At 37.0% G+C, this 12,201-nt stretch overlaps 2 protein-coding genes across 2 annotated transcripts; both read left to right on the top strand.

The window, feature by feature from the left end:
- The first annotated feature begins 484 nt into the window (after positions 1-484).
- LOC121762035 (cytochrome P450 71A9-like) lies at positions 485-3,186 on the top strand. Its single transcript, XM_042157782.1, has 2 exons — positions 485-1,447; positions 2,453-3,186. The coding sequence occupies exons 1-2, from the start codon at positions 569-571 to the stop codon at positions 3,071-3,073; spliced, it is 1,500 nt and encodes a 499-aa protein (XP_042013716.1). The 5' UTR covers positions 485-568; the 3' UTR covers positions 3,074-3,186.
- A 1,521-nt stretch (positions 3,187-4,707) lies between these two features.
- On the top strand, positions 4,708-7,267 carry LOC121760238 (cytochrome P450 71A9-like). The gene is made up of 2 exons (XM_042155882.1): positions 4,708-5,744; positions 6,528-7,267. Exons 1-2 carry the CDS (start codon positions 4,884-4,886, stop codon positions 7,143-7,145), a joined length of 1,479 nt encoding a protein of 492 aa, XP_042011816.1. The 5' UTR covers positions 4,708-4,883; the 3' UTR covers positions 7,146-7,267.
- Positions 7,268-12,201: the final 4,934 nt, after the last annotated feature.

Below are 12,201 nucleotides of genomic sequence, written 5' to 3'. Positions count from 1 at the left end.
CCCATGAAAGTACATTGGGGTACTTTTTTTTATGTATTGTGCTGATTGTTTTCACTTTTATTTGTGTTGCACTATTTACTCTAGCTAAAACCATGAATTTAATAATTTAAATGATTTAAATATGAGGACGATGGTGGGGAGCTGGATGCCCTCCTGCATGATCTTGAGGTGGCGGAGGCGGTCCACGACGTCGAGGAGAGGGCTGATCTTGTCGTTGTAGGACCACAGGAGAGGGGCGGCAGTGGGTGAGGATGATCCAACAACATCTTGAGAGACGCTCTGATGAAATTCGCTTGTGGAGGTACGAGACTTTGTTTCCATCAAACTCGCTTTGAAAACACCTTTGTGTATATTTTATTAATATAATTTTTTAAATTAAATGACAATCTTATAAATTTATCCAAAACTCCCCCTTTTTTATATATTGTATAGATAATGTCATACTCCACAAATTATGTGACACTATATAAATCATTTGACATTATATATACTTTCCATTTCATCTTCCACCTCCACACATCCTAGCCAAAAAATCACATCATTTTTCTTCCTAAAAAAATACATTAAAATGAATCTGCAGATTCCATACATGATTCCACTTCTCACATTCATCACACTCCTCTTCCTAGTCCGAGTACTAAACAAAAGAATCAGAAAGCCCGGGAAACTCCCTCCCGGGCCGCGAAAGCTCCCGATCATCGGCAACCTCCACCAGCTCGGCAAACTCCCCCACCGCTCCCTCCAAAAACTCTCACAAACCCACGGCGATCTCATGTCGCTACACCTCGGATTCCAACCAGCACTCGTCGTCTCATCCGCCGAAAAAGCCCGCGACATTTTCAAGCACCACGACCTCGCAATCTCGAGCCGGCCCGCTGTCTACGCAATTGGAAAAATATGCTACAACTTCTCCTGCGTCTCGTCCGCACCGTACGGAGCCTACTGGAGGGAGGCCCGCAGAATCGTAGTCGTCGAGCTGATGACGGCGAAGCGGGTTGATTCGTTCCGCCACATCCGGGCCGAGGAAGTGGCCCGGATGATCGAATTCATCTCGGGTACCGCTCCGGACCCGGTGGATTTGAGCTCGGCGGTGTTTGCGATGTCGAACAGCATCGTCAGCCGCGCCGCATTCGGGAAGGAGGGCGGCGGCGGCGGGGATGGGAAGGGACGGAGTTTCTTGGAGATTTTTCGTGAGGCGCAGAAATTTGTGGGAGAGTTTAACGTTGCGGATTATTTTCCGGGTTTGGATTGGGTTAATCGGATCAATGGTGTGGACAGAAGGATTGCGGAGAATTTTCGAGATTTGGAGGGGTTTTTTGAGAGGGTGATCGGAGAGCATCGTGATCGGGCGGTGGAGGATTCCGGCGAGGGGGATATCATTGATGTGTTGCTTCGAGTGCAGAAGCAATCGGAGCTCACTGATGATCAGCTTAAGGCTATACTCATGGTAAATAAAATTTATTTTCACATTTTTCTTAATTGAGTAGTAGTAGTAGTAGTATTTTTTTGTTATTATGAATTTTATAATATCTTTAATAAAATATAAATTGGGTAAAACTGATTCAAATTATAGTATAAATTATTAAGGGTTAGATATATTAATTTTACGTGTGTTTTTTAATTTTATTAATTGATATTAATATTAATTTTATAAATTATATATAAAGTAAACTTCAATTTTTATTTAAATAAATAACAGAATAAATTGAATTTAAATTTGTATGTAATTTATAAATTTAATAATATGAATAATAATTTTATAAATTAATAATATGAATAATAATTTTACTAAATTAAATGTTTTAAAGAAAATGAATATTATGCGTACTAAATTTTGGATGAATATGGATTCTACAAGCTAGCTAGTGAGATAACTTGAGTCAAAGTGTATGTATGGAGGACGAAAGCATATGGAGTAATTGTTATGATTATTATAAGTATAAATTTTGTGTGGACCCAAATTTTGAAATGAATACTAGGAGATATGTATGACATCAAGTTCACTTAATATATAGCACATATAAATAAATGCTTCAAAGATGGATATGTGCAAGTGGTATTGTTTTGAGTCTTTGGACAATTAATGAGGGGGTACCCTCCCCCCTGCCTGGTCGTTGAAATAATTCGAGCTAAATATGTAAAATATCTAATACGTGACGTCTCCATCTAAGAATATAGACGACCATAAAGTATTGGTAGGCAAAATTTTTAGTTTTATAAACCAACTTATGTGCTTCATTTTTAGGAGCTAGTGTGATTTGTTATAAACAATTAATGTGTAATTCAATTGGTAACACATTCACTCTCTGATCAAATCAATTGCTCAATAATTCGAGTTATGACGAGACTTGAATATGTAGGGTGTTTAAGTTGCAAAGTAAAAAAATAATAATCGTCAACTTACAAACATCAATATTTTCTAATAATTCCACTCATTCACACACCACCACAGGATGTATTCATAGCGGGAACCGACACTTCAGTATCAATAATCGTGTGGATAATGGCTGAACTCATCAGAAACCCAACCGCCCGACAAAAAGCTCAACGACAAGTGCGAGAAATCGCGAAAGGCAAACCCATGGTGGAAGAATCAGACCTCCCAAACCTCCCATACCTAAAGCAAGTCATCAAGGAGGCATTCCGCCTCCACCCGCCGGCGCCGCTGCTGATCCCACGAGAAACCACCGAGCCTTGCACCATCGACGGCGGCAGGTACCACATTCCCGCCAAAACGAGGGTTTTCTTCAACGTGGCAGCGATGTCGACAGATCCAACGGTGTGGGAAAACCCTAGGGAATTCTCCCCGGAGAGGTTCGAGGATAGCGGCGTCGATTATAGAGGGCAGCATTTCGAGCTGCTGCCGTTTGGTGCCGGGAGGAGGGGGTGCCCCGGGATTAGTTTCTCGGTTCCGGTGGTGGAGCTCACGGTGGCGAATCTTCTATTGCGATTCGATTGGAAGCTTCCGGAAGGAATGTCGGAGGAGGATGTTGATATGGAGGAAGCGATTGGGGTTACAATACATAAGAAGGTTCCTCTTTGCTTGGTAGCTTGCTCGGTGAATAATTATTGACGGTTTTGATTTTTTTTGTTTACAGACACGAGATTACTCAAACCTTCGATCTAGTATTAAATTACTCTATGTATTTTACTTTGTACTATTATAAATTGAACTATTGTAATAAACTCACACTCTCATGCTTGGACCATATAATTCGAATTAGAGACAACCCGATACGTTTATTATTCCATATCTTTTTCGTATCTTGTGATGGGGTACGAACTAAACCCTAATGGCAAGCCCAATAACAGTGACGGCCCATCAGCCCAGAGCCCAAGAAAGAGTATCTGTTCGGCACCAAAGAGTTCGGGTCAACCAAAGAGTTCGGACTCAGCCTACAGCTCGGTAAAAGCCGACCAGTCAAGCTCTCCTCTCAGATCGGCAAGAGCTGATCGGTAAAGTCCAGCAGTTCGGTCTCAGCATTCGACCGAACTAGGAGTTAGTGGACTCATGAAAGGCCTCCACGACCTCCGCTATACCCACGATCTATTTAGTGGTACGAAGCAGTTATTGAGCAGTTATTGCTCACCCACGATCTTGTTAGTGGGGCTGCAAACCACGACCTTAGTTCAATGTATAAATAGAACTTAGATCAGATAGAAAAGGGTTAAGCTCTCTAGAGATAAAAGCATATAGCAAGTCTGTGTTGTAAGCTGTAATCCCAGATCAAGCAATACAATCTTGCCCTCCCTTCTTCCCGTGGACGTAGATTTACTTCAGTAAATCGAACCACGTAAATTCACCGTGTCGTAATTTATTTTTACGAGCATTCATCATCATCAATAATTCGCGGATTCATCAATCATGCACAACATGATTGTCGAAGATGAAGGTGGACAACTGACTGATTGGGCCAACAATGATAATGAAGCCGATCCAAGCCACGGCGTGGCCGCCCCCAACGTACGGAGTGGGGAACCTTACGATGAAGACGACCGCCTCCAAGCACATGCCGACATGCGCCAAACAGATGCTCATATTCGACTCCAAAAGGATTTAATTGAAGAGTTATGGGCGCGGAGGACTGCACGACAGTAGTTTTTTTTGTTAATTATGTAATTTTTTTTAATTAATGTACTTTTTAAATTTTAATAATATTATTGAATTTTCTCGTATATGTATCGTAAATTAAATTGTGTATTTTGTGTGATTGTTAATTATTTGTTTTATACTCCCTCCGTCCCGGACTACTCGAACGTTTCCTTTTCGGCACGGAGATTAAGGAATGAGTGATAGACAAAGTCAAATATTACGGCTGTAGGTGATAATTTTTACTAAAAATGGAAATAGTGCAAATAACTTGGGACGCCCAGAAAAGAAATAAGTGCAAGTAGTCCGGGACGGAGGGAGTATAATTTTGAGTGATGTGGCTATTGATGTGGCTGAGCTATTTATGATGTGGCATGAGGATTTTTAGTGTTGATGATGTGGCAGGAGGAGTTTGTGGCTAGGCTATGGCTGAGCTATTGCTGGGCTATTCCTATTGTGGATGGCCTAAGTGCAGGGGAGGGAGCCGGGAGACATCTTGTCATCCCCGCCGGCCCCGCTCGTTTGTTCCATGTCAATGTATTTCGTGTCCAGCTACTTTAAAAAAACTAAACTCATATTACATCATCTTTTCCGTTCACTTCACTACAATTTTTAAAATTCTTACTAAATCAAAGTTGACAAATACCGATACATGATTGAACGGATTGAATATCTTGTTAATTACAGTAGTATATTTAAAACCATTCTAATGCACTCTTTCTTTACTTCCAAATTCCAATTACTTCCATCTCCAAAACCATAGCCAAAGCAGTGTATTAAAAAAATTAATAAAATGATTCTGCAGATTCCCTTCATTTCCATTCTCACACTTATCACCTTCCTCGTACTAAACAAAAGAATCAGAAAGCCCGGAAAACTCCCTCCCGGGCCGCGAAAGCTCCCAATCATCGGCAACCTCCACCAGCTCGGCAAATTCCCCCACCGTTCCCTCCAAAAACTCTCCCAAACCCACGGCGATCTCATGTTCCTAAACCTCGGCTTCAGCCCGGTATTAGTCATCTCATCAGCCGAAAAAGCCCGCGATATCTTCAGAAACCACGACCTCGCCTTCTCGGGCCGGCCCGCTCTCTACGCACTCGACAAAATATGCTACAACCTCTCCTGCGTCTCGACCGCACCGTACGGAGCCTACTGGAGAGAAGCGCGGCGAATCTTAGTCCTCGAGCTGATGACGGCGAAGCGGGTCGATTCGTTCCACCACATTCGGGCCGAGGAAGTGGGCCGGATAGTCGACTTCATTTCTGGCGCTGCTCCGGACCCGGTCGATTTGGGCTCAGCGGTGTTTGCTATGTCGAAAAACATCATCAGCCGCGCCGCCTTTGGGGAAGCGAGCGGCGCCGGGGAGGCGAAGGGGAGGAGTTTTGAGGAGATTTTTCATGAGACGCAGAGTATTTTCGCGGAATTCAACCCGTCGGATTACTTTCCGGGTTTGAGCTGGGTTAATCGGGTCAATGGTGTGGATAGAAGGATTGCGGAGAATCGGCGAGATTTGGAGGGGTTTTTTGAGAGGGTGATCGGAGAGCATCGTGATCGGACGCCGGCGGATTCCGGCGAAGGGGATATAATCGATGTGTTGCTTCGAGTGCAAAAGGAATCTCAGCTCTCTGATGACCAGCTTAAGGCTATACTCTTGGTAATTAAACTCTATTTATTTTTAATTCATTTTGATTAGATTAATTTTTTTGTTTATTCTAATTATATAATGGGATTTTTTTTATGTTTATTATTAATGTCATTAATTTTATAAATATACTTCTAAGTTCTAATCCATCTTAATAAAAAAAAATAGCATATTTTACATCCATTTTGGTCCATTAATCAAAATTAGTCACATCTATTTATGATAAATTTATCTTTTAATGAGCTATGTCTCATTTTTGGATTTTTCACTATTCGTTGCTTATTGAATAATTGTAGATTAAGACTCGTGTTTTTGCTACTAAAATATTTTTCATGGACTGACCAGTATATGTTATTGGATCAAACCCTCCATTAATGTCATCACCTCTAACAATTAGTATAAAGTGACAACCTCTTGCATTCGATTTTTTTCGTATAAAGTCACGTTTGCTATATAGACCACATATAAATTCAATTTTCAATGATAGATATATATTGAAACTGATATTTTTGACTGATTCAATAATTAATGAGAGTTGCGTCCCCGTGTCTAGTTGCCTACATAATTCCATCTAAATATGTAAAAAAGTCAAAAATGTCTCTAATAAATGGTGTTTGATTTGATAGTTTAAAAAAAATTTAGTTTCTAGTATATTATGTTATTCAATTGAATTAACAAAAACATTTACTTAATCAAAAAATTCCTTTACTCCAACAAATTATTTTCTAAAATTTGAAATTCAGAATTTAAACTGTATTGCTCCAATCAAAATAAATTTTCTGTAATCGCCAACAGGATGTATTTGTAGGGGGAACTGACACTTCATCGACAACAATCACGTGGACAATGGCAGAACTCATCAGAAACCCAACAGTCAAACGAAAAGCTCAGCAACAAGTGCGAGAAATCACAAAAGGCAAACCAATGGTGGAAGAATCCGACCTCCCAAAACTCTCATACCTAAAGCAAGTGATCAAGGAGTCACTCCGCCTCCACCCGCCGGCGCCGCTGCTTGTTCCCCGAGAAACCATCGAGCCCTGCGCCATTGACGGTGGCAGGTACCACATTCCCGCCAAAACGAGGGTTTTCTTCAACGTGTCAGCGATGTCAAGTGATCCGGCCGTGTGGGAAAACCCTAGAGAATTCTCGCCGGAGAGGTTTGAGGATAGAGATGTCGATTTTAGAGGGCAGCATTTCGAGCTGCTGCCGTTTGGTGCCGGGAGGAGGGGGTGCCCCGGGATCAGTTTCGCGATGTCGGTGGTGGAGCTCGCGGTGGCGAATCTTCTGTTCCGATTTGATTGGAAGCTTCCGGAAGGAATGTCGGAGGAGGATGTTGATATGGAAGAAACCGTAGGGGTTATTATGCATAAGAAGACTCCTCTTTGCTTGGTAGCTTGCTTAGTGAATAATTAGAAGTAAGGTACATGCAAATGAAACCCCTATTCTAAAATATGTGTGTTACATGATAATTACTAAGTAGTACTAAGTACTAAGTATTATACTATTGTGCAAAAAATAATATCGATTTTCTTATAGTACTTTTTATGTTTACACACTGATGTTATTAACTGTAAGTGGGCAGTATAACAATAGTAGTACATTACTATTTCCCTTCCACAATAAGAATCACATTTTGTCATTTCGGTTCGTCTCACAATAAGAGTCACATTTCACCAATTTTACCATAAATGGTAAGTACGCACCATATTACACCAACTTATTCCACTTACAAAAAAATAGTTAATATGTTAAAATCCCTAACCATACTTTCATATTTTAGTTCAACCACCTCCAACCCCAAACATACATATGCAAAGATGCAAATCAAGTCCATTGTATAGATTTGATTATGGTGTAGTTTTAATCTTTTGAAAATTATTTAAATAAGTGAAATTTTATTTAAATATTTGGCTATAATAGAATTTTTTTAGTATGAAACACAAGTATTACGGTATGTCATACCTTATTTTGGTATATTGTACTCGATATGCCATGTCTTATTTCGGTATAATGTAAAAGTACGGTATACCGCAATACGGTATGGTATACCGCATAGACGGTATGGTAACGGTATCGAAAATAATCATACCGAATTTTGTGGTATACCGCAATGAGGTATACCGAAAAATTCGGTAGGGTATAGGTATGATATTTTCTCATACCGCAATTTGCGGTACGGTATGCGGTATGACATTTTGAGTGCGGTATACCGTACCGTGCCACCCGTATATATATGTGTATAAATTAGTGGTTTAACGGATATAAAGCAAATTCTACTTCTATGTACTAAATGGGCCGAAAATGAGGTTCTACAAATGCATAGTGTGGAATAATCAAAATATTAATATGATGTCTTTTTAATGTAGTGTTAATTGAAGAATTTATATATTATTCTTTTCCAATTTTAATGGTAGGCGTGTGATGTGGAGGAATTGGGGAAAATGAGTTTCCAACACTTTGGTCATGTTTGGTTGCCAGGATTCTGTCTGGGAAAGTAATCTGATTTCTTAAATTTTAAATTCCTGTGTTTGTTTCCGTTTTTAATCAAACTGGGAAAGTAATCAAAATCCTGAAACAAGGAAAGTTAGTACAACTTTCCAGGATTTTGAATCATAACTTTTCTTAGGTATTCTTTTTCCCAATTTTAGGATTCTTACATATATATAATACAGTTTTTTATTATTATTATTATTATTATTATTATTATTATTATTATTATTTTATTATTATTATTTTATTATAATTATTATTATCATCATCATCATTATTATTGTTATTATTTATTACAATGTTTTAAAAATAATTTAAAAGTATAAACCATACTTAATTTTAGAATAATAAATAACTATAATTCAAATTATCAAAATTATAACTATATTATTAATTTTTATTTTTATTTTTATTATCATAATAATAATAATTTATTAAATAATTAAATATAATTATAATTATATAATAATATAATAATTATTAATTTATAAATTAGTAATTAACAATAAAATTGTAGTGAAATTTTAAATTATAAATTTTATTCAATTGAAAATTAAGTAAATATAATGATAATAATAATAATCTTATTTATTATTATATATTATGATGTAAAATCCATATTTAAAATATCCATCGTAATAATAAATAAAATAATATAATTATTATCATTTGTAATTAATAATTTATTAAATAATATGTGTTATTATTTTTTATAAATAAAAAACGATAAGTATATTTTTAGTTTAGTGTTTAAATCAAATATATACTTTCAAATCTTGATATTTTCCAAACACGGGAAAGTAAAGTTATTAGAAATCATATTCCCGGGATACATTTTCCCAGGAATCATTTTACTTGCCAACTTTACTTTCCCGCCAACCAAACATGGCCTTTGTGTAATTAGAATGATCTAGAGGATAGTTAAATAAATAGACTAAATTAGGTAATGACATTTGTCCACCCTTACCTCCACAATAATAAATAGGAGTAATATTGAAAAGTGTTGATATATATGTGTGTATAGTAAATAGAAGAGAAGGGGGTAGAGAATTCTAGAAACATGTTTAGGAATATATAAAGCCTTCTACACCCTCATTTGAGGGGGGAGATTTCCGGGCCCACTCTTCCTCAACAAAAGGGAAATTTTATATGATCTCTAGGCTACATTTCAAGAAGAGTGTGATATGAGATCGTGTGGGGCAAAATAAAATCAAGGTATCTTTCTTACATTAATCTATCTTATAAATCTATATTGTGTTGAACTTGTTAGCTTAAAATTTATGGTTATTTTGAGGATTCATGGAGGTATGAGTTGATTCTTAAAATAGTTGATGGATATAAGTTCATAGAAGAATGATAATAAGCATGTTTTATTAGTTATTCAACTTGAATGAGAATCAATTTAGACTATGAGATAGGCTTGTGTTGAGAACTTATTCAGTTATTTTAGTATAGAGATTAGATTTGGATTAAAATTTAAATGTGATCTAAATAATATTATTCAGGTTTATTTAAGTTGATATTGTAAATTGGTTATTTATATATAGAGAGAAATGGAATGATAAATGTGATTGATCTATTGCTACTAGATGTCTAAATCAAGCATAAAGGTTGTGTTTTTCTTATGTTAACAGAAGTACTGTATATTAGTTAGCAACTATAAAATACTGGGGAACTATAGATTAAATAGCTATTAAATTGATTTACATGGTTTTGGAATTGGAATCTAGTTCTGCAATATAAAGGCTAACATGATTATTAATTTCAATATATTTCCATTCATCAAATCATATATATGATGTGAATAGTAACAGTGAAGTTCATGAATTAATTTGATGTCTTGATGATGGAAAATAAGATTAAATTTATGAGTATGGTAAATAATTGAATGGGGGGCTACACGACTATATTGAGAAAATTTTTTGAGGTCATTTAGTAATAGTTATGAATAAATAGAAAAGCGTATAAATTAAGTATGAGCATAAATATACGATACATGATCTGGGATTGTGGAATATGGTATATAATCGCATATAATATATGATCCGTGAATAACTGTAAGTAGTATATAAGGTCTGTATAGAAATCATTATGAAAGAAGATGTTTCAATTAAAACGCGTTTATTGATATATTTGGTGTTGCCTCATGCTTGGTTAATTACATCGGATATAATTGGTATGTCACACCAGTACTGCTACACAGAAATGTGATGTTCGTCCTACGAGGACTATACGGATCTCGCCCTGTATGGGCTATATGGTGCCCGCTATCGGGCTATACGAAAATGTCATGATTGTCCTACGAGGACTATACGGATCTCGCCCTATATGGGCTATATGGTGCCCGCTATCAGGCTATACGAAAATGTGATGATCATCCTACAAGGACTATACGGATCTCGCCTTATACGGGCTATATGGTGCCCACTATTGGGCTATACGGAAATGTGATGTTCTTCCTATGAGGACTATACGGCTTTTGCCCTATACGGGCTATACGGTTGACATGATGTGATGCTCGCCCTATATGGGCTATATGGTGCCCACTATTTGGGCTATATGTTGATAGTCTTTGTGCCCGTGTTAATGCCGAGCACGACAGGGGGCTACATGATGGTGATTTATTACTCGGTTATGGTATATGACCTACGAAAAGCAAATTAGTATAGTGTAAAGTATATGTATTTCTATATGGTTATTATGGTGATATATGAGAGGTTGTGATAATATTTAATTGTATGAAATGTTGTATAAATAAATATGAGTTTGATAAAGATTTGAGAAGAGTAAACGAAAACACATGAATAAGTATGAGAGAGGAAAATTCTAAAATGCGAAATTCTTAAATGCTAATAATGATATAGGAATCAAAGTATAAGACAATATGTGAGAAATTAAATGATTGGTAATGAATGGTGACATTACTTATTTGATGGATAAAAAAAGATTTTGGGATGTTACATTAACTCTCTTACTTTATTCACTTTCCACTTTACTAACAAAACCTCATTTCCTAAAATCTCGTGCCGAAAAGTTTTTGCTCACTTATCTTGGGACAGAGGGAGTACTAAAATAAAACAAAAAATAGCTCACGGAACCTGCCGATCAAAGGACGGACCACCGCTTGCACAAGCGAATGCACCAGGCGCTCCACCATTTTCCCACCAGCAATAGATCTCCAGAAACTGCCGCACGTGGCCTGTTGAGGTTACCGCAACGGAAGATACGGAAAACAAACAGGTCCTTACGGATCTATTTAGGTAACTACGTATTCGATTTCAATTTCATGCAAATATTCTAGATCTATAGATGTTACACATCAAAACACATATGACATGCAATTTGATGTAGATTTGATTGTTACCTCTCGATCCATTGAAGGATTGATGTTACACATCAAAACACATATGACATGCAATTTGATGTAGATTTGATTGTTACCTCTCGATCCATTAAAGGATTGATGTTACTTGTTGCACCTCCAGGTGATCCTTGGTTTATCGACCATGAGTCTTCCATTCTATTCCCACGTCCTTGATTATTCATCCATATGGGCGGATATCGAAGAATCAATAATAGTTTGAAGAGATCTAGGAAGAACACTATACTAAACAATCTATCTCGATTCAATTCTATGGATTGGATAAGACAAGAATCAAAGCCCTAGCTCTCCCTTTGGTGGGGCTAAAAAATCGAGGTGAGGGAGATAGAGAAGCCACGTGAGTGGCGGCTAGTGTTTAGAGTAGGAGAATTGTATTACGTCTTGTGTCTTAGGGTTTCCACATCTCATCACTATTTATAAGCTTGGACTAGGTTTGGGCTAAAGTAGGGATCCATGGAGTGAATTAGATGTTGGGCTCACTCAATAGATAAATATCTAATTAAATCAATTAACACATGATTTAATATATTATCCAAAGGAATATTATTTTGTTCCACTAAAGAATAATATTGTACTCCCATCTAAATCACCAAATTA

The sequence above is a fragment of the Salvia splendens genome, chromosome 13 (genome assembly GCF_004379255.2).
Source record: "Salvia splendens isolate huo1 chromosome 13, SspV2, whole genome shotgun sequence".
Lineage (NCBI taxonomy): Eukaryota > Viridiplantae > Streptophyta > Magnoliopsida > Lamiales > Lamiaceae > Salvia > Salvia splendens.
Note: the sequence above shows the minus strand (reverse complement) of the source record. Positions and strands in the feature narration are given on the sequence as shown.

What these genes read in the sequence shown, in the direction of transcription:
- LOC121762035 (XM_042157782.1), top strand. Translation starts at nt 569, where the DNA reads ATGAATCTGCAGATTCCATACATGATTCCACTTCTCACATTCATCACA. An exon ending in AGCTTAAGGCTATACTCATG is followed by an intron (nt 1,448 to 2,452) that starts GTAAATAAAATT and finishes ACACCACCACAG; the next exon opens with GATGTATTCATAGCGGGAAC.
- LOC121760238 (XM_042155882.1), top strand. Translation starts at nt 4,884, where the DNA reads ATGATTCTGCAGATTCCCTTCATTTCCATTCTCACACTTATCACCTTC. An exon ending in AGCTTAAGGCTATACTCTTG is followed by an intron (nt 5,745 to 6,527) that starts GTAATTAAACTC and finishes AATCGCCAACAG; the next exon opens with GATGTATTTGTAGGGGGAAC.